The sequence below is a fragment of the Scyliorhinus canicula genome, chromosome 7 (genome assembly GCF_902713615.1).
Source record: "Scyliorhinus canicula chromosome 7, sScyCan1.1, whole genome shotgun sequence".
Taxonomy (NCBI): Eukaryota; Metazoa; Chordata; class Chondrichthyes; order Carcharhiniformes; family Scyliorhinidae; genus Scyliorhinus; species Scyliorhinus canicula.
Genome location: NC_052152.1, coordinates 174,797,587 through 174,815,468, shown reverse-complemented (window position 1 = coordinate 174,815,468; position 17,882 = coordinate 174,797,587). Strand labels below are relative to the sequence as shown.

Sequence of the window (17,882 nt, the reverse complement as noted above, 5' to 3'; positions counted from 1 at the left end):
ACACCTTCCTATGTATATACGTTCATTTCGACACCCTTTGTATAGTCAGACATATATATATATATACGCACACACACCTTAGTATTTATTTATCTAAAACAAAAAGGGGGGAGATGTCATAATATCCACTCATGTACATAGTGAAGTGCAGACAGGCAGTGATTGACACACAGGATGACCAGTACGCACACAGCACAATGCAGCCAATCACCAGATAGGACACTACCACTATAAAGCCAGAGGGCACTGGGTTTCCCGCTCTCTCTGGACCCAGCTACTGAGACAGTCAGAGTCCGCAAGCTAGCCAATGCAAACACCATGCAGTAGCCAGTAAGTCTGGTCAGGCTAGTGCAAGGTCTCCAGTCAGTTCAGTATAGTGACGGCCCACAGCTGAGTATGTATATTAGTTCTATTGTTGAATAAAACCGTGTTGGATCTTCTCCAGTGATAGAGGTCTGTTTCTAGCTTCACTGCATCAAGTGCAGTCCACATCTAATCACCCTGCCTAACACATCAGTCAGGGCCTCTCGAGCGCTGGTGCAGACTCGATGGGCCGAAGGGCCTCTTCTGCACTGTAGTATTCTGTGATACTATTTTTTATTGTACTCTTGCATACATGCCGCTGCAGCAGAGCATCTCCTCATGTGGCCTCTCAGCTTTTTGACTGTGAACCACTCTATCATGGCTCCCTATCATTGTTTTAAGTGGGTCAAATTCCTTTGCAACTCTAATTAACATTACCTGGGCTTTGCATGCAAAATAGCTGTGATTTTCCTTGTGGAGAAACAATCATGTACAATTCTGGAGATTTAAACAGCAACATTGATATTCAAACTTTTTTTAAGATAATTCAGTTTTGTGCATTTTAAAAATGTGTAATAGCATAATACAGGGCAATAACATTTAATCTGTAATCATGTAGACAAGATTTTCTCATAACAGATGTTGCTTTCTGGAATTTATGAACTAGTTAATCGATACCAGATGCCTGCCTATTTGGGAAGCTAACATTAAGATGAGCCATATATGGAAGTGTCTAAAAATTACTCTATGTTGGAGATGCATCATCAGCATCTATTTCTCTTTCCTATCATAACTCCAGACTCCAGCATAAAACTGCAAGTGCACAGAAGGTGATGAATCCAGCTACAAAGTCCCAGTCAAATATCCGTGTAGAGTATTAACGTATCAGAACATTAAGGCATATCAGATCCCACTCGCTCTTAAGTCATTTTAGTTCATATTCCATTGGCAGAATGGATAGTAATTCTTGTCGCCATGTTTACAGAATAACTATATTAACCAAACCCTGTTTGCCATGTTTGTCCATGCCAGTGTCTTATTGAGCAAGCTCCAAACTTTATCTCGATAGAAAGTGTGAACTGACAAAGCTGTTTGATTTTGAAAATAATAATCTCCAACCAGATTAATAACCTGACCACTCAAAATTGTAGATGAGCTACACAAGAGTAACAGCTGGAATTCCACTTTCCTTTCCCTTGCATCCCATTCTCAGCACTACTAAATCCCAGATTAATCTGGGAGAATTAGGCCTTCTCGTTCTTGGCCATCTTTTTGGAGAGATCTCATTGAATCAACGTCAGTTCTGAAAAAGTTGTGCTTATATGCATGTATGTTTGACTCGTACACTTGCTGGGAGAACATAGAACATAGAACAGTACAGCACAGAACAGGCCCGTCGGCCCTCGATGTTGTGCTGAGCAATGATCACCCTACTCAAACCCACGGATCCACCCTATACCCGTAACCCAACAACCCCCTGCATTTTTGTATCAGCTTTTACATCAAGATAGTCCAAAGGTATTTGTAGCCAATAGATAGCTTTACAAGTGCAGTTAGCGTTGTTCTGCAAGAAAATATGGCAGTCAATTTGCACACAGCAAGATTCCAAAGACACAAATGTGATTTTTAAAAATTGATTCTGCTTTTGGAGGTATTGATGGAGGAATAAATGGTAGCCAAAAAATCAGGAGAGCTTCTACTCTTCTTTGAATAGTGCTATGGGATTTTGTATGTTCACCTAATTATAGGGATGGATTTTACCGTACCTATCAAATGGGTGTGAAAGTGGGAGCTAATCACATTCTGGCAGGACCTCAAGGTGGTATTATTCTGGAGATGGCCAATTAACAGGTGGCCATAGGGGCCGCAGTCCAATTGATGATGGCGGCCCGCTCCCTCTTAGTCAGAGGTCTGGTTGCTCAGCAGCATTGGCAGCATGAGGTGCCCTCATAGAACATGGAAACTATTGTGATGAAGCTGAGGCCAGATAGATAGGCCTTAGTGATCAGATGTTGGAGGGTCTGGGTAGTTGTGATACACCAATGATGGTCTTGCTATGGAGCGGCCATTGCTACTGGGGCACTCGTCCATGGGCCATGTGGGAGATCGTCCCTGAGAACTCAGTTAGAGGTTTATACCTGACAGTCTCCTCATGTGGGCGTCCACAAAAGAGAAAAATTGTTGGTGGAGCTGAGAAGTAGCTACTAGTTGCCTCAGCTGGCCAGTTGGTGAGTGTCTGGGGCTCTCAACACTAACATTACCACATGGTGGCAGGAAGATATCAGGCTTCCCTTCTAATGACTACCCCCACCATATCACCAGGCCTCCAACCTACCAGCCCATCCCAAAGGATGAGGTTAACGCAGCCTTATGTTCATTTGAAAGACAACACATGTAACACTTATTAGGTATGACAGTGACGCATCAACCTAGGTCGTATGTTTTAAGTGCTTTAAGTAGAGTCACACCCTTTGTCTCAAAGGCAAGATGCTATCACTGTGCCAAGCTAAATGCAAGAATGGCTGTGAAATGTATCACAGTTTGCAACTGTGGTGAACTCTAAGTTATTGTTATTGGAAATGGTATAATTCAGTTTATTTATAAGATTATATACCTGGGACTGTTCTATTGATAAAGTAAGATCACCAGGTTGTACCTGTGTAGACTATTAAAACATAGTTCAGAGGAGTTATTATATAGAATTAACTTGGAATGCCAAGTGTTGAGTTGGCTATGAGTGACATGTTCATTCTTCAGAAACATTTCATGACTTGCACATCTCAGGAACGTAACATTTCTGAGTGAAAATACTCAGTTTTCTTTTCGAAACAGCAGCTGTCACCAAAAGGAGATCAACAAAACCATCCACAATAAGCACATTCCATTTCATTAGAGGAGAGACCGTATCAAAACATTGCAGATGGTAAAAGGAATTGCAAAGGTTTTAATGAAAAGCATGGAGGCATTTGCTACATAGGAGGATTAATATCTGTTACAGATAGTCAACAATTCAGAAAATAATTAACACAGACAAATTAACAGATACGATAGTTGCATTGATCATGTTGGGCGGGATTCTCCGTTTCTGAGACTAACAGTGGGATTCTCCTTTCCGGGGACTAAGTCCCCTCGCCGGCGTCAACACCCCCAAAAGGTGGATGCTGGAGGGGTTAATGCCGCTCCAGCCGGCCCCGAAGGGACTGCGTGATCTCGCACATGCGCGGAACCGCCGGCGTGTTTTGGCGCATGTGCGGGGGGTTCCTGTCTTTGTGCCGGCCATGGCAGAGCCCTACAGGGGCTGGCACGGAAGGAAGGATCGTGGACCAGGCCACCAGGGGGTCGTATCCCCCTGCACCGCCCCGAGGACCGCCCCGCCGACTTACCTGCCAGGTCCCGCCGTGTGGGACCATGTTGGCGGGACTGGCCAAAAACGGACAGCCGCTCGGCCCATCAGGGCCCGGAGAATTGCCGGGGGGCCGCAGACAACGGCCCCCGACCGGCGTAGCGTGAACCCCGCCCCCGCCTGAAAACCGGCGCCGGAGAATACGGCAGCCAGCATCGGGGTGGGACTCGCGCCACCCCCCCGGGGATTCTCAAACCCGGCGGGGGGGGGGGGGGGGGGGGGGTCGGAGAAGCCCGCCCCAGGTGTTGACGGCAACACAGAATTCATGGACTGTCACAACAGACCAATTCCGCTACTATTAAGCGGCTAGAAACGGTCCGGCTTGAAACACAATCTATTTGTGTGAAGGTCATGCCAATGTGATTTTTGACAGGAAGGATGGAAGGAGGTAATCACGTATGATATAACAATGAATTATATTTGACTATTATTAGGCAAAATCAAATGTTGAACTTGTTACCAAAAATGGAAACCATTTATTGCAACTTTGACACATTTTTATCTTGTGATTTGAAGCAATTATCATGATATTTCTGTTAAATTAAGCATATAATAGCCCTTCTAAATAATTACAGAAGAATAAAATGAGACAGGCATCCAGTTCAGTTGCAGTGTTTAAAAAAAAGTAAATTTAGAGTACCCAAATATTTTCTTTTCCAATGAAGGGGCAATTTAGCATGGTCAATCCACCTACTGTGCACATCTTTGGTTTGTGGGGGTGAGACTCACGCAGACACGGGGAGAATAGGGCGGCACGGTAGCACAGTGGTTAGCATTGTTGCTTCACAGCTCCAGGGTCCCAGGTTCGATTTGCGGCTTGGGCTATTGTCTGTGCGGAGTCTGCACGTTCTCCCCATGCCTGCGTGTGGTTTCCCCTCATGCCCGGGTTTCCTCCCACGAGTCCCGAAAGAGGTGATGTAGTGTGCATTGGACAGTCTGAATTTTCTCTCAGTGTATCTGCACAGGTACCAGAGTTTGGCGACTAGGGGATTATCACAATAACTCCATTGCAGTGTTAATGTAAGCCTACTTGTGACAATAATAAAGATCATTATTATTACGTACAAACCCCACATGGACAGTGACCCAGGGCCAGGATCGAACCTGGGTCCTCGGCGCCGTGAGACAGCAGTGCTAACCACTGCGCCACCCTGCCGCCCTCAGTTATAGTGTTATAAGCTTTCTTGCCGCCTTTTTTGTGTTATTTACTAGTGCTAATAACTTGACATTGAAGATTGCACACACACATTTGCCTTCCTACTATCTTACGGGATATCTGTCTTTATCTGCTTAAGACAAAGCAAGCAACACTTTTAATGGCATTTAACAAGTTAGTGAGGACAATGGAAAAAAACAAATGTAGCCAGGTTCATTTCTCTGAAGAACTCTTGCATAAGCTTTAGGATAAGATGAACATCAAGTTATGCCTAATATGGGCACCTGCAGAGAAAGTAATATATCTGCTAAATTCCTTGTGCACCACTGAGGGATCGGGGTGGTTTTAAACATACCCATCCAGCCAAAACCAAGGATGGTTACCAGATACATAAGGGCAGTGCTGGGTCAGACGTTGGACGGTTTCTTTGTTGCCGAGAATAGTAGATTGGTTGTTAACTCATGCAGTGTAAGCTGATTTACTCTCTAACGTCAACATATAAAGCTGTATTTATTGCCTGTTTCTGGTTTCCCTGAGAAGGTAGCACTAGATCTTCTAGAATCACTTAAATTCTTGTCCCTGTATGTGTCATGTCGGAAATTCCAGAACGTTGACACAGAGGTGGCAATGGAATGGATTTCGGGATGCTGTTTGACCATTTAGGGAACTTGATATAATGGCCTATTTATGGTATTACTGCTTTTGTCCTTCTTGACGCTAATGTTTTCAAGGTTGGATTGCTGTTCTGTTGAATTAATGAATTGCAATCTGTAAGTAACATGTACTGTAGCTACGCCGCATTGCAGGAGCTCTGTGATGCGCAAACAATTGCACACAGAAACACGAAACGGTACAAAAGAGGCTTTATTATCGTGGGATGTTATTCCCTCAACTGCAGCTGTAGAATGGCAGCTCAGGAGATCTGGTGAATATTTATACTGCTCCCTGTGGGTGCAGCTAGCCGGCAGGGGCTTACCGACAAACCTGTAATAGCAGGTACTATTGTACATCCCCTAATAGAGGCACTCACATATATACAGTGGTGGATCACCACATTCGCCCCCTGTTAAGAATGAGTCCGGCGGGGGTGACGTGAAACTATAATACATAAGCAGTGATTTATTTACAGAGGGGGTGAGGGAAAAAAGGTTAGGTGTCCATCTTGCAACCTGGTACCCGACATAGGTTGAGTCTGACCGGCAGCCTGACAGTGCGTTGAGAGCGATGCAGCAGCGGTGGCGACGTCTGCACAGGTGGTGTCGGCATCGACGGCATCGGTGGTGGTGGTGTTGGTGCTGGCCAGTGGCTGGATGACTCAGGGAGCGTGCCGAAATCTTCCATGTCCTCTAGTGTGGGCAGGGGAACGAGGGATGGACCTGGTGGGGCTGATGTTGGGGGCGCCGGGGAAAAGGAGGGTGGCGCGGGTGGGGAGGTGTGTGGGCGTGGGATCGGCACCCGAGGGAGCCAGGTCCCTGAGTGAGACTGTATCCTGGCGGCCGTCGGGGAACTCCACATAGGCATACTGGGGGTTCGCGTGGAGCAGGCGTACCCTGTCCACCAGAGGGTCCGCCTTGTGGAGTCTGACATGCCTACGAAGTAGGACGGGCCTTGGAGCTGCGAGCCATGTCGGGAGCAACACCCCGGATATAGACTTCCTAGGGAAGGTTTTGTTAGTCGCGGTGCACAGCAGTGACCGAATGGAATGGAGCGTGTCAGGGAGGACCTGCTGCCAGTGAGCGGCTGGGAGGTTCCTGGACCCTAGGGCCAGCTGGACGGCCCTCCGTACCGTCCCGTTCTCCCTTTCTACCTGCCCGTTTCCCCGGGGGTTGTAGCTGGTCGTCCTGCTGGAGGCGATACCCCTGCTGAGCAGGAACTGACGCAGCTCATCGCTCATGAATGAGGACCCCCTGTCACTGTGGTTGTAGTCTGGGAAACCGAACAGGGCGAATATGGAATCAAGGACCTTGATGACGGTGGCAGACGTCATATCCGGGCATGGGATGGCGAAGGGGAACCTAGAGAATTCATCGACCACACTAAGGATGTAGGTGTTGCGGTCGGTGGAGGGGAGGGGCCCTTTGAAATCCACGCTGAGGCGTTCAAAGAGGCGGGACGCTTTCACCAGGCGCGCGCGATCTGGCCGGTAGAAGTGCTGCTTGCACTCAGCACAGACGTGGCAGTCTCTGGTGACTGTCCGTACTTCCTCGATGGTGTAGGGCAGATTGCGGGCTTTGATTAGGTGGTACAAACGAGTGACCCCCGAATGGCAAAGGCTCTCATGCAAGGCACGGAGCTAGTTCACTTGTGCGCTGGCACATGTACCTCGGGAGAGGGCGTCTGGGGGCTCGTTGAGCTTTCCGGGGCGATACAAGATCTCGTAATTATAGGTGGAGAGCTTGATTCTCCACCGCAAGATTTTATCGTTTTTGATCTTGCCCCGTTGCGTGTTGTTGAACATGAAGGCCACCGACCATTGGTCAGTGAGGAGGGTGATGGAACCATCAATTCACCAGACACGAGTTTCCGATATGAATCTAGGCTTTAATCGACTTACTTCAGAGCCAGCCTGTTACCTGTTGATGAACTCTCTGTGAACTGCAGGCTGACTGGGGACAAGGGTATTTACACAGCAGCACTAGGGGGAGGAATCATGGGCGGAGCCAAGGGTGAAGCCCTGTGCAAGCTCCTGAGCATTCCCAGAGCTACTCCCCCTAGTGGTTGGGTAACGCTACTGCGCTTACAATATACAGTGTGAATTTACCATGTTATATTCACCACAGAGGGTGAACCTCCTGCCGGCCAGGTAATGCCTCCAGTGCCGCACCGCCTCAACGATAGCCTGGGCTGCCTTTTCAACTGAGGAATGTATAATTTCGGAGGCATGGAGGGTGCGGGAAAAGAATGCCACGGGTCTGCCTGCCTGGTTTAGAGTGGCAGCAAGGGCGACATCTGAAGCGTCACTCTCTACTTGGATGGGCAGTGTCTCATCTACTGCGTGCATACAGACCTTGGCTATGTCTGAGTGAATACGGGCGAAGGCCTGTTGTGCCTCGGCCGCGAGGGGAAATTGCGTGGACTGGATCAGTGGGCGGGCCTTGTCAGCGTATTGTGGGACCCACTGGGCGTAGTAAGAAAAGAATCCAAGGCATCGTTTGAGAGCCTTGGGGCAGTGGGGGAGGGGAAGCTCCATGAGGGGGCGCATGCGGTCGGGATCGGGCCCCAGTAGTCCGTTTTGGACTACGTAGCCGTGGATGGCTAAGCGGTCTGTGCTGAATACGCACTTCTCCTTGTTATAAGTGCGATTGAGGAGAGATGCGGTGTGGAGAAATTTGGCAAGGTTGGCGTCATGGTCCTGCTGGTCGTGTACGCAAATGGTGACATTATCTAAGTACGGACCGTGGCCCGCAGTCCGTACCGGTCAACGATTCGGTCCATTTCTCATTGAAAGACCGAGACCCCGTTAGTGACGCCGAAGGGAACCCTAAGGAATTGATAGCGGCGACCGTCTGCCTCGAAGGCAGTGTAGGGATGGTCCGATTTACGGATGGGGAGCTGGTGGTAGGTGGATTTCAGGTCAATTGTTGAGAAGACCCGGTACTGTGCAATCTGATTGACCATATCAGATATGCGAGGAAGGGGGTACGCTTCAAGCTGCGTGTACCAGTTGATGGTCTGGCTGTAGTCCAGGACAATTCTGTGTTTCTCCCCAGTTTTAACCACCAACACTTGGGCTCTCCAGGGACTGTCGCTGGACTTCGGACCTGATGAAGGTCTTGTCCTGGGTGCTGTACCGCCTGATCCTGGTGGTGACGGGTTTGCAATCTGCAGCCAGATTGGCAAAGAGAGAGGGAGGGTCAACCTTGAGGGTCGTGAGGCCGCAAATGGTGAGGGGAGGTAGGGGTCCGCCGAATTTGAGGGTGAGGCTCTAGAGGTTACATTGGAAGCCCAGGCTCAGTAAAAGTGTCGCGCAGAGGTTGGGGAGAACGTACAGGTGGAAACGGCTGAATTCCACGCCTTGTACGGTGAGTTTAACCAGACAGAAGCCCCGGATCGGGACAGAGTGGGATCCGGAGGCCAGGGAGATCCGCTGGTTGGCGGGATGGACCGCGAGGGAGCAGCGCCTTACCGTGTCCGGATGAATGAAGCTATCGATGCTCCCGGAGTCAAGTAGGCAGTAGGTCGCGTGGCCGTTGATGAGCACCGTCGTTGAAGCGGTAGCCAGGTTGCGAGGACGTGATTGGACGAGCGTCATGGAGGCGAGTAGCGGGCGATCGTCTGAAGAGTCCGAAGATTCCGATGCGTAGCGGCAGCGACCCGGGTCCCGTGGTTCAGTCCCGAGGGGAGGACAAAATGGCGGCGTCAGAAGTACCTGCGGGGAAGAAGATGGCGACGCCCATGCAGTGCACATTGTGGAGCGGGGCCAGATGGCAGCGACCATGGAGCGCACGTTGCGGGGGTGGGGCAAGATGGCGGCGACCATGGAGCGCACGTTGCGGGGACGGGACAAGATGGCGGTGCCCACTGATCGCACATGGAGTCGGGGGAGGAAGATGGCGGCACCCATGGTGCGCACATTGCGGGGGCGGCGAAAGGTGGCGGCACCCACTGATCGCACGTGGCCCCGGGAGCTGCGGACGGCGGGGCCCATTGTGCGATTGGCTGGGGAGAGGGGGAGAGGTCAGGCACGATAGAGGCAACAGCGCGGGCCTGACACACCGCTGCAAAGTGGCCTTTCTTGCCACAAGATTTGCAGGTCGCGGCGCGGGCTGGGAGGCGCTGGTGGGGGTGCTTCTGCTGGCCGCAGAAGTAGCAGCGGGGACCCCCAGGGTGCGCGGTATGGCGAATAGCGCAGGCATACTGCGCGGGAGCAGCCCCAATCGGGGGGGGTCGGTTGCGGGATCCACGAGGGGTAGGATGGGTGGGCCGCGCGGTAGAATGAGTGGGCGGGGTAGGATTGCACATTACGGGAAGCGGCCGTCATAGAGAGCGCTAAAGTCTTTGTCGCTGCTAGATCGATCACGGCCCCTTCCTGCAGTCGTTGCCAGATGGGGTCCGATGCAATACCCGTCACAAAAGCATCTTGCATGAGAAGATTCGAATGTTCCATGGCCGAGTTGGCCTGGCACTCGCAGTCCCGTACTAGAGGGATAAGGGCCTGCCAGAAGTCCTCAATCGACTCACCCGGTTGCTGGACGCGAGTGGAGAGTACATGCCTCGCAAACAGAGTGTTCGTCGACTGGGCATAATTTTCTTTGAGCAGTTCCATAGCACGGGCATAGGTCGGCGCGTCCTGTATCAGCGGGAACACGCTGGCGCTCAACCTTGAGTAAAGTAGTTGCACTTTCTGAGCTTCCAATGGTGATGGGTCCGCTGAGGTGATGTAGGCCTCGAAGACAGCCAGCCAGTGGTTAAAGTCTTTCCTGATGTTCGGCGATTGCGGATCCAGCTGCAGGTGGTCAGGTTTAATTCTGATGTCCATGATTTGGGAAATCTCACGGTAATAAACTGATGCGCAAACAATTGCACACAGAAACACAAAATGGTACAAAAGAGGCTTTATTACCGTGAGGTGTTATTCCCTCAGCTGCAGCTGTAGAATGGCAGCTCAGGAGATCTCATGAATATTTATACTGCTCCCTGTGGGCGGAGCTAGCCGGCAGGGGCTTACCGACAAACCTGTAATAGCAGGTACTATTGTATATCCCCTAATAGAGGCACACACATATATACAGTGGTGGATCACCACACTCTGATCATGTGAATTACATCTACATTCTGATAAGCTTCACCAAAAAGGTTTTCTTAAAGTACGGAATTATATCACTTTGTAAGCCTGCGTGGAAAAAATACATGAATTATCTGACCAGTGGTTTCAACAGGATCAGCAGCTGAACTTCACAATGGTGCTCCAGACTCCTGATGGAATAGGTGCCACAGTAGGCCCTGCTGGCCGACTGGAAGGTAAGAAAATGGAATAATGCAGAAGAGGAATTCATCGCAGAACTTCTGCTACTGGTTAAGACTCAGAAGAAGTACCATTTCCACACACATAAATATCATCACAGATTTTTGCACTTACAATGGTCATCAAATCTCAAAATTCTACAGGGAGGCGATATAACTTTTCTCTCGATTTATGATTTATGAATCGAGAAATGATTATAGATTTAATTTTATGACTTTTATGTTTCCACTTGCAACTCTGTCTCATCACCTCTCCCCATTGTGTGCCAACCATTAATTTACAGCTAATTGAGCCAATATGTTGACTGATATGTAGCAAAATGCAGTACTAGCTCAGCTCGGGCGGCACAGTGGCACAGGGGTTAGCACTGTTTCTTCACAGCGCCCCAGACCTAGGTTTGATTCCCCGCTGGGCCATTGTCTGTGAGGAGTCTGCATGTTTTCCCCGGGTTTGCGTGGGTTTCCTCCGGGTGTCCCGGTTTCCTCTCACAAGTCCTGAATGACGTGCTTGTTAAGTGAATTGGATATTCTGAATTCTCCTTCAGTGAACCCAAACAGACGCCGAAGTGAGACAACTAGGGGATTTTCACAGTAACTTAATTGCAGCGTTAATGTAAGCCTACTTGTGACACTAATAAAGAATATTATTATAACTAAACATTCAACATGACTTTGGTGAAAAGCGAATTGTTCAGGGCAATTAGAATGGCATTAATTTGAAATGCTTAACTTAAACCTTTGTGTGAAACCCAGTTGTGTGGGGAAAATATCCATAGCTAAAATGCAGTGATCAGAAGAAACCTTAATTTGATATATGATGCCGGAATTCTCCGGCCGTTGGGATTCTCTGTTCCCGTGGCAGCGCAACCCCGCCCATGATTTTGCCGGAGGCTTGGGATGGCTTCAATGGGAAATCCCACTGACAAGCAGCGGGAGTAGAGAATCCCACCATTAGTGAACAGCGCGCAGCCGAGAAATACGTGGCTGGAAGACCGTAGAATCCAGCCCGATATATTTGCATGTTGTAGGATGATTTCCTCATGGTGTTCAGGCAGGTTCATAATTCATGTTATCTACAATCTCTGTGTCAGATTCAGAATGGTGTATTCCGGCTGAATCATATGAGTTTTATCTTTAGATTACTAAAGAATATAATGAAGGAGCAGCTTACTCGACAATGGGAACTGTAAAATATCCTCGCATATTGGTCGCGTGTTTCATTGCACAGGATTTTATTAAACCTAAAAACGTTTAAGATGCCGTCAGTTTACGGCCTACCTTTTCAAGCGGTTGGAATTTGTACTGTCGGCTATTTATTAGTTAGGGTTGGGGGATGGGAGTGGTCTCTTTTCATTTTGCATTCTCAATTCAGCAACTAATCTGAAAGCAGTCGCTGAAATCTGGCTTCCAGCCAGGCAGAGAGGATGTTTACTGCTTGGCTTGAGCTTTAAGTCCTCTTTAGGAGACAGCTCTGTGCATGCTTGGTTACACATGGGCAAAGCTCGTCCCAAAAGTGTGAAGGGAGAATCTTTGTTGAATAATTAAATTAAGGTCAAGTAAGTTTGCAAAAGATTGCTAAGTTTACAGTGAGTTTCGGTGGGTCCAAATTTCACCTGCGGCTTTGGAAACCAGGTTTCACACCACACTGCATTTGCATGCTGTGTGGTATCATACCAAATAGTGTGGCTGTCTGTGCTTCTGCCACTCAATATCAGAAAAATTATCAACACATTAGCATGTGATTATTGATCCCACATGCTGGAATCATACCCCCACGTCAAATAAAGTGTCCACTGAAAGACAGTTCTCGATGATAAATGGGCAAAGAGTGGTCCTTAGCAGATAAATACTAACCATTGAGTCTCTTTAATACTGCAGCGGGAAGACTGTGAGGAACATGGAACTTGGTGATTTTGCTGTCATTCTTCTTGCTCATAGGCAGGAGCGAGGAAGATGTCAATAACAGTGCTTGGCTTGCCAATGGCAGGAGCCGAACCGACAAGAGGGAGGCGTGGCAGGTCTTGCTCCGCATGTAGAGAGCCACCGTTCATAGGCTGCTTGCTAGACTTAGGGTCTACAGACAGCACCTGACATACCTGTAGATGGCTGAAAACCAGTATCGCTGAAGAGTACGCATGTCCAGGGAACTGGTTGGTCACATCCGCCAGATGCTGAAGGATTTAGCGCCACAGGAAATTGGACGTCATCCACTGCCAGTGTCACTGAAAGTGACTGCGGCACTCCATTTATATGCCAGTGGCTCCTTCCAGAGCTCCACAGGTGACCTGTGTTGGATTTTGCAAGCCTCGACACACAAGTGCATCCATGAGCTCTTCAGGAGAGCATAAAACTTTGTGCATTGTGACCTGAATCAGACAAGCCAGGAAGCAAGTGCAATGGGATTTGTGCAGATCTCTGGTTTTCCACATGTGCAAGGTGCTATCGACTGCACTCATGTGGCACTCAGAGCACCGTGGTTTCCAAATGTCAACTACGTGAACCACAGGGGCTTTTGCTTACTGAATGTTCAGCTGGTCTGTTACTACACCAAACACATCCTGCAGGAGTAGGCTCGATTCCCAGGGAGTGTGCATGACTTCTATATTGTCAACCGCTCTCAAGTCCCTGACATCTTTCAGAGTCCACAGAGGTTGCAGGGTTGGCTTCTTGGGGACAAGGGCTACCCACTGCGGATGTGGTTGATGACAGCTATGTGGAGGCCACAGAGTGCAGCTGAGACAAGGTACAGTGAGGCTCATGCTGCAGTTCACACTTTGGTCAAGCACACCATAGGGATGCCGAAGATAAGGTTCCAGTACCTGGTCTGGTGGAGTCCTGCAATGCAATCCACAGAGGGTGTCATGGATCATCGTTGCCTGTTATGCCCTGCACAATCTGACACTTCAACGGGGGGGGGGGGGGAGGAACTGCCCGAGTAGGAGATAGAAGAACGTCACCTCTCCTCCGATGAGGAGGATGTCAAAGGGGATGAGGAAAGCATCCAGCAGAGGGCAGCAGTGCTGAGCTTCTGATTGGCTTTTCCGGGGAGATTTGCATACGTGCAGTGCGGTCAGCGTAAGTTGAAGGTGTACCTGCGCAAGTGACCCGAGGAGTTTGAGTGAAGGCAAGCATCCAGCAGAGGGCAGCAGAGCAGAGCTTCTGATTGGCTGTTCCGGGGAGATTTGCATACGTGCAGTGCGGTCAACGTAAATTGAAGGTGTACCTGCGCAAGTGACCCGAGGAGTTCGAGTGAAGGCAAGCATCCAGCAGAGGGCAGCAGAGCAGAGCTTCTGATTGGCTGTTCCAGGGAGATTTGCATACGTGCAGTGCGGTCAGCGTAAGTTGAAGGTGTACCTGCGCAAGAAGCTTTGCTCTGCTGCCCTCTGCTGGATGCTTTCCTTCACTCGATCAGGGAGAGTTAAGAAGAGCGAGGAGAGGACACGAAAAGTCGTTGGCGGATAGGATCAAGGAAAACCCTAAGGCTTTCTATAGGTATATCAGGAACAAAAGAATAACTAGAGTAAGATTAGGGCCAATCAAGGATAGTAGTGGAAAGTTGTGTGTGGAATCAGAGGAGATAGGGGAAGCGTTAAATGGATATTTTTCGTCAGTGTTTACACTGGAGAAAGACAATGTTGTCGAGGAGAATACTCAGGTTCAGTCGACCAGGCTAGATGGAATTGAGGTTCACAAGGAGGAGGTGTTAACAATTTTGGAAAGTGTAAAAATAGATAAGTCACCTGGGCCAGATGGGATTTATCCTAGGATTCTCTGGGAAGCCAGGGAGGAGATTGCAGAGCCTTTGTCCTTGATCTTTATGTCGTCTTTGACAGGAATAGTGCCGGAAGACTGGAGGATAGCAAATGTTGTCCCCTTGTTCAAGAAGGGGAGTAGAGACAACCCTGGTAATTATAGACCTGTGAGCCTTACTTCGGTTGTGGGTAAAATGTTGGAAAAGGTTATAAGAGATAGCGTTTATAATCATCTTGAAAAGAACAAGTTGATTAGCGATAGTCAACACGGTTTTGTGAAGGGTAGGTGATGCCTCACAAACCTTATTGAGTTTTTTGAGAAGGTGACCAAACAGGTGGATGAGGGTAAAGCGGTTGATATGGTGTATATGGATTTCAGTAAGGCGTTTGATAAGGTTTCCCATGGTAGGCTATTGCAGAAAATAAGGAAGTGTGGGATTGAAGGTGATTTAGCGGTTTGGATCAGTAATTGGCTAGCTGAAAGAAGACAGAGGGTGGTGGTTGATGGCAAATGTTCATCCTGGAGTTCAGTTACTAGTGGTGTACCGCAAGGATCTGTTTTGGGGCCACTGCTGTTTGTCATTTTTATAAATGATCTGGAAGAGGGTGTAGAACAGGGGTGGGCAAACTACGGCCTGCGGGCCGCATGCGGCCCGACAAAGGTTTTTATGCGGCCCGCCAATGAGGTGCCCGGAATCATAACCGGCATTTTTGAAAAGCCGCCGGGGAAAAGCCGCTGAAGTAAATGCGCTTAATAAGCGCATTTACTTCAGCAGCTTTTCCCCGGCGGCTTTTCAAAAATGCCGGTTATGATTCCGGGCACCTCATTGGCGGGCCGCATAAAAACGCGCGTAGTGGGGTGGATGAATGGGGCTGTCTCATTGGTCGGTTTAGTTGGGTGTGCGACCAATAGGAGTCCAGGTTACAAACAATAAGCCTTACTATTGTTTGTAACCTGGACTCCTATTGGTCGCACACCCAACTAAACCAACCAATAAGGCAGCCCCACTCATCCACCCCACTACGCGCGTTTTTATCGTTGACTCGGTTAGGCTGTGCTTCTGTCAATGTTAAGGATCAGCACAAGCAACTTGACACCTGATTTCAACAAACTGGTAAATGGATGCAGTCAGATGCGTCATTCTCATTGACATTGTTCTGTTACTTACTGAGTTACTTTGTTTTTCAAATAAATGTACTTTTTTTTCTTTAAAGACCTTTTATTTTGGCTATTTAAAATGTTAATTATTTTACTTAATATACTATGCGGCCCTTTAAAATTGTGAATTTCTGAATGTGGCCCTTGCACTGAAAAGTTTGCCCACCCCTGGTGTAGAAGGATGGGTTAGTAAATTTGCAGATGACACGAAGGTCGGTGGAGTTGTGGATAGTGCTGAAGGATGTTACAGGATACAGAGGGACATAGATAAGCTGCAGAGCTGGGCTGAGAGGTGGCAGATGGAGTTTAATGCGGAAAGGTGTGAGGGGTTCACTTTGGAAGGAGTAACAGGAATGCAGAGTACTGGGCTAATGGCAAGATTCTTGGTCGTGTAGATGAACAGAGAGATCTCGGTATCCAGGTACATAAATCCCTGAAAGTTGCCACCCAGGTTAATAGGGCTGTTAAGAAGGCATATGGTGTAATAGCCTTTATGAGTAGGGGGATTGAGTTTCGGAGCCACAAGGTCATGCTGCAGCTGTACATAACTCTGGTGCAGCCGCTCCTGGAGTACTGCGTGCAGTTCTGGTCACCACATTATAGGAAGGATGTGGAAGCTTTTGAAAAGCTTCAGAGGAGATTTACAAGGATGTTGCCTGGTATGGGGAGAAGGTCTTACGAGGAAAGGCTCAGGGACTTGAGGTTGTTTTCGTTAGAGAGGAGAAGGCTGAGAGGTGACTTAATAGAGACATATAAGATAGAGGGTTAGATAGGGTGGACAGTGAGAGTCTTTTTCCTCGGATGGTGATGACCAACACGAGAGGACATAGCTTTAAATTGAGGGGTGGTAGATATAGGACAGATGTCAGAGGCAGTTTCTTTACTCAGAGAGTAGTAGGGGTGTGGAACGCCCTGCCTGCAACAGTAGTAGACTCGCCAACTTTAAGGGCATTTAAGTGGTCACTGGATAGACATATGGATGAAAATGGAATAGTGTAGGTCAGATAGGCTTCAGATGGTTTCACAGGTCGGCGCAACATCGAGGGCCGAAGGGTCTGTACTGCGCTGTAGTGTTCTATGTTCTATTCTATGTTCTAGAATGTGAGAACGTTGGCCTTGCAGCGTGGTAATGTCCAGATAATGCAGACAAGCTTGAGATGCACTCATTGCCAGCAGATTCATGAAGGGTGATGATGATTTCCAGTGAGGACGCCCCATAATCTCACATGGTAACTGTGAGCATTGCACTCCCGTCTGATTGATGGCAGCGTGCATACCCTGCAAGATAAGGCCCCTGTTATAGAGAAACAGCAGCTACCCATAATCCCTACATTGCAGAAGGATGATGCTGATTTGCAGTGTGGACAGTTCATATATCCTCTCAGAGCTTAGATGAAAGTTTCACTCCTGTCTGTCTGATGGCAGCTCGTTTGTTCTCCATGACTAGGTTCCTATTATGGCGATACAACATGGAATGCTTAACCTCTCCTGAGCATACAGCGTCCTTCCTGAGCTTAATCCTGAGGCCCAGAGTGTCACCAGTGGGAGAGCTGATGGGGTTGGTGACCAGCCTCACCTCAAAGGTACAGATAGCACTCATGAAAAATGAATGAACTGTGTGAGCTCAGTATATTCTTGCAGACATTACAATTCCCATCGAGGCACAGGCATGACTGATGTGTTCAGTCACTGTGAAGGAACGTCACCAGTGTGCTGGATAGTTTGAATAAAGCACGGTGAGGAAGCCCTGGACTGAGCACTTTGCCTTTAGCTTGGACAGAAATCAATTTTTAACTTCTTACGGGCAGGAACACAGTTCATCACAACAAGGAGCCATAGAAAGGGTGAAATTAGTGGGAGATTATTTGCATAAGTGAAAGTTATGTGCAAGTGATTAATGCCCGTGCCCACGCTGTGCAACTACAACTTCTTAACCTTCCATATCCTGCCGCTATCATGGTACAACCCCAACATCCACAGCAGAGGTGGAGGCACCCTACTGATTGCTACGCCCTGTTGTCTGTGATGTGGCATCCTTTAGAGGGCCGAGGCCTGGAAGGCCCTGGCCTGCTTTCCGGGTCCTGGTGTGTGGCAGACCCACCCTCCTTGGCCTATGGAGCTGGAAGTGAAGTGGTCATGGGAAAG

At 48.6% G+C, this 17,882-nt stretch overlaps 1 protein-coding gene across 5 annotated transcripts in view; it reads left to right on the top strand.

Annotated features, from left to right (window-relative positions):
• Positions 1-17,882, top strand: part of LOC119969562 (sodium/potassium-transporting ATPase subunit beta-1-interacting protein 3-like) — a 254,468-nt gene that overhangs the window by 52,785 nt on the left and 183,801 nt on the right. For 3 of the 5 annotated variants that reach the window (XM_038803322.1, XM_038803317.1, XM_038803319.1), the window contains exon 2: positions 17,185-17,320. The exons of the other annotated variants lie outside the window; for them this stretch is intronic. In XM_038803322.1, coding sequence (XP_038659250.1) covers positions 17,207-17,320 — 114 coding nt within the window. In that variant the 5' untranslated portion in view covers positions 17,185-17,206. The remainder of the gene's footprint in view (positions 1-17,184; positions 17,321-17,882) is intronic. 5 annotated transcript variants of the gene reach the window in all.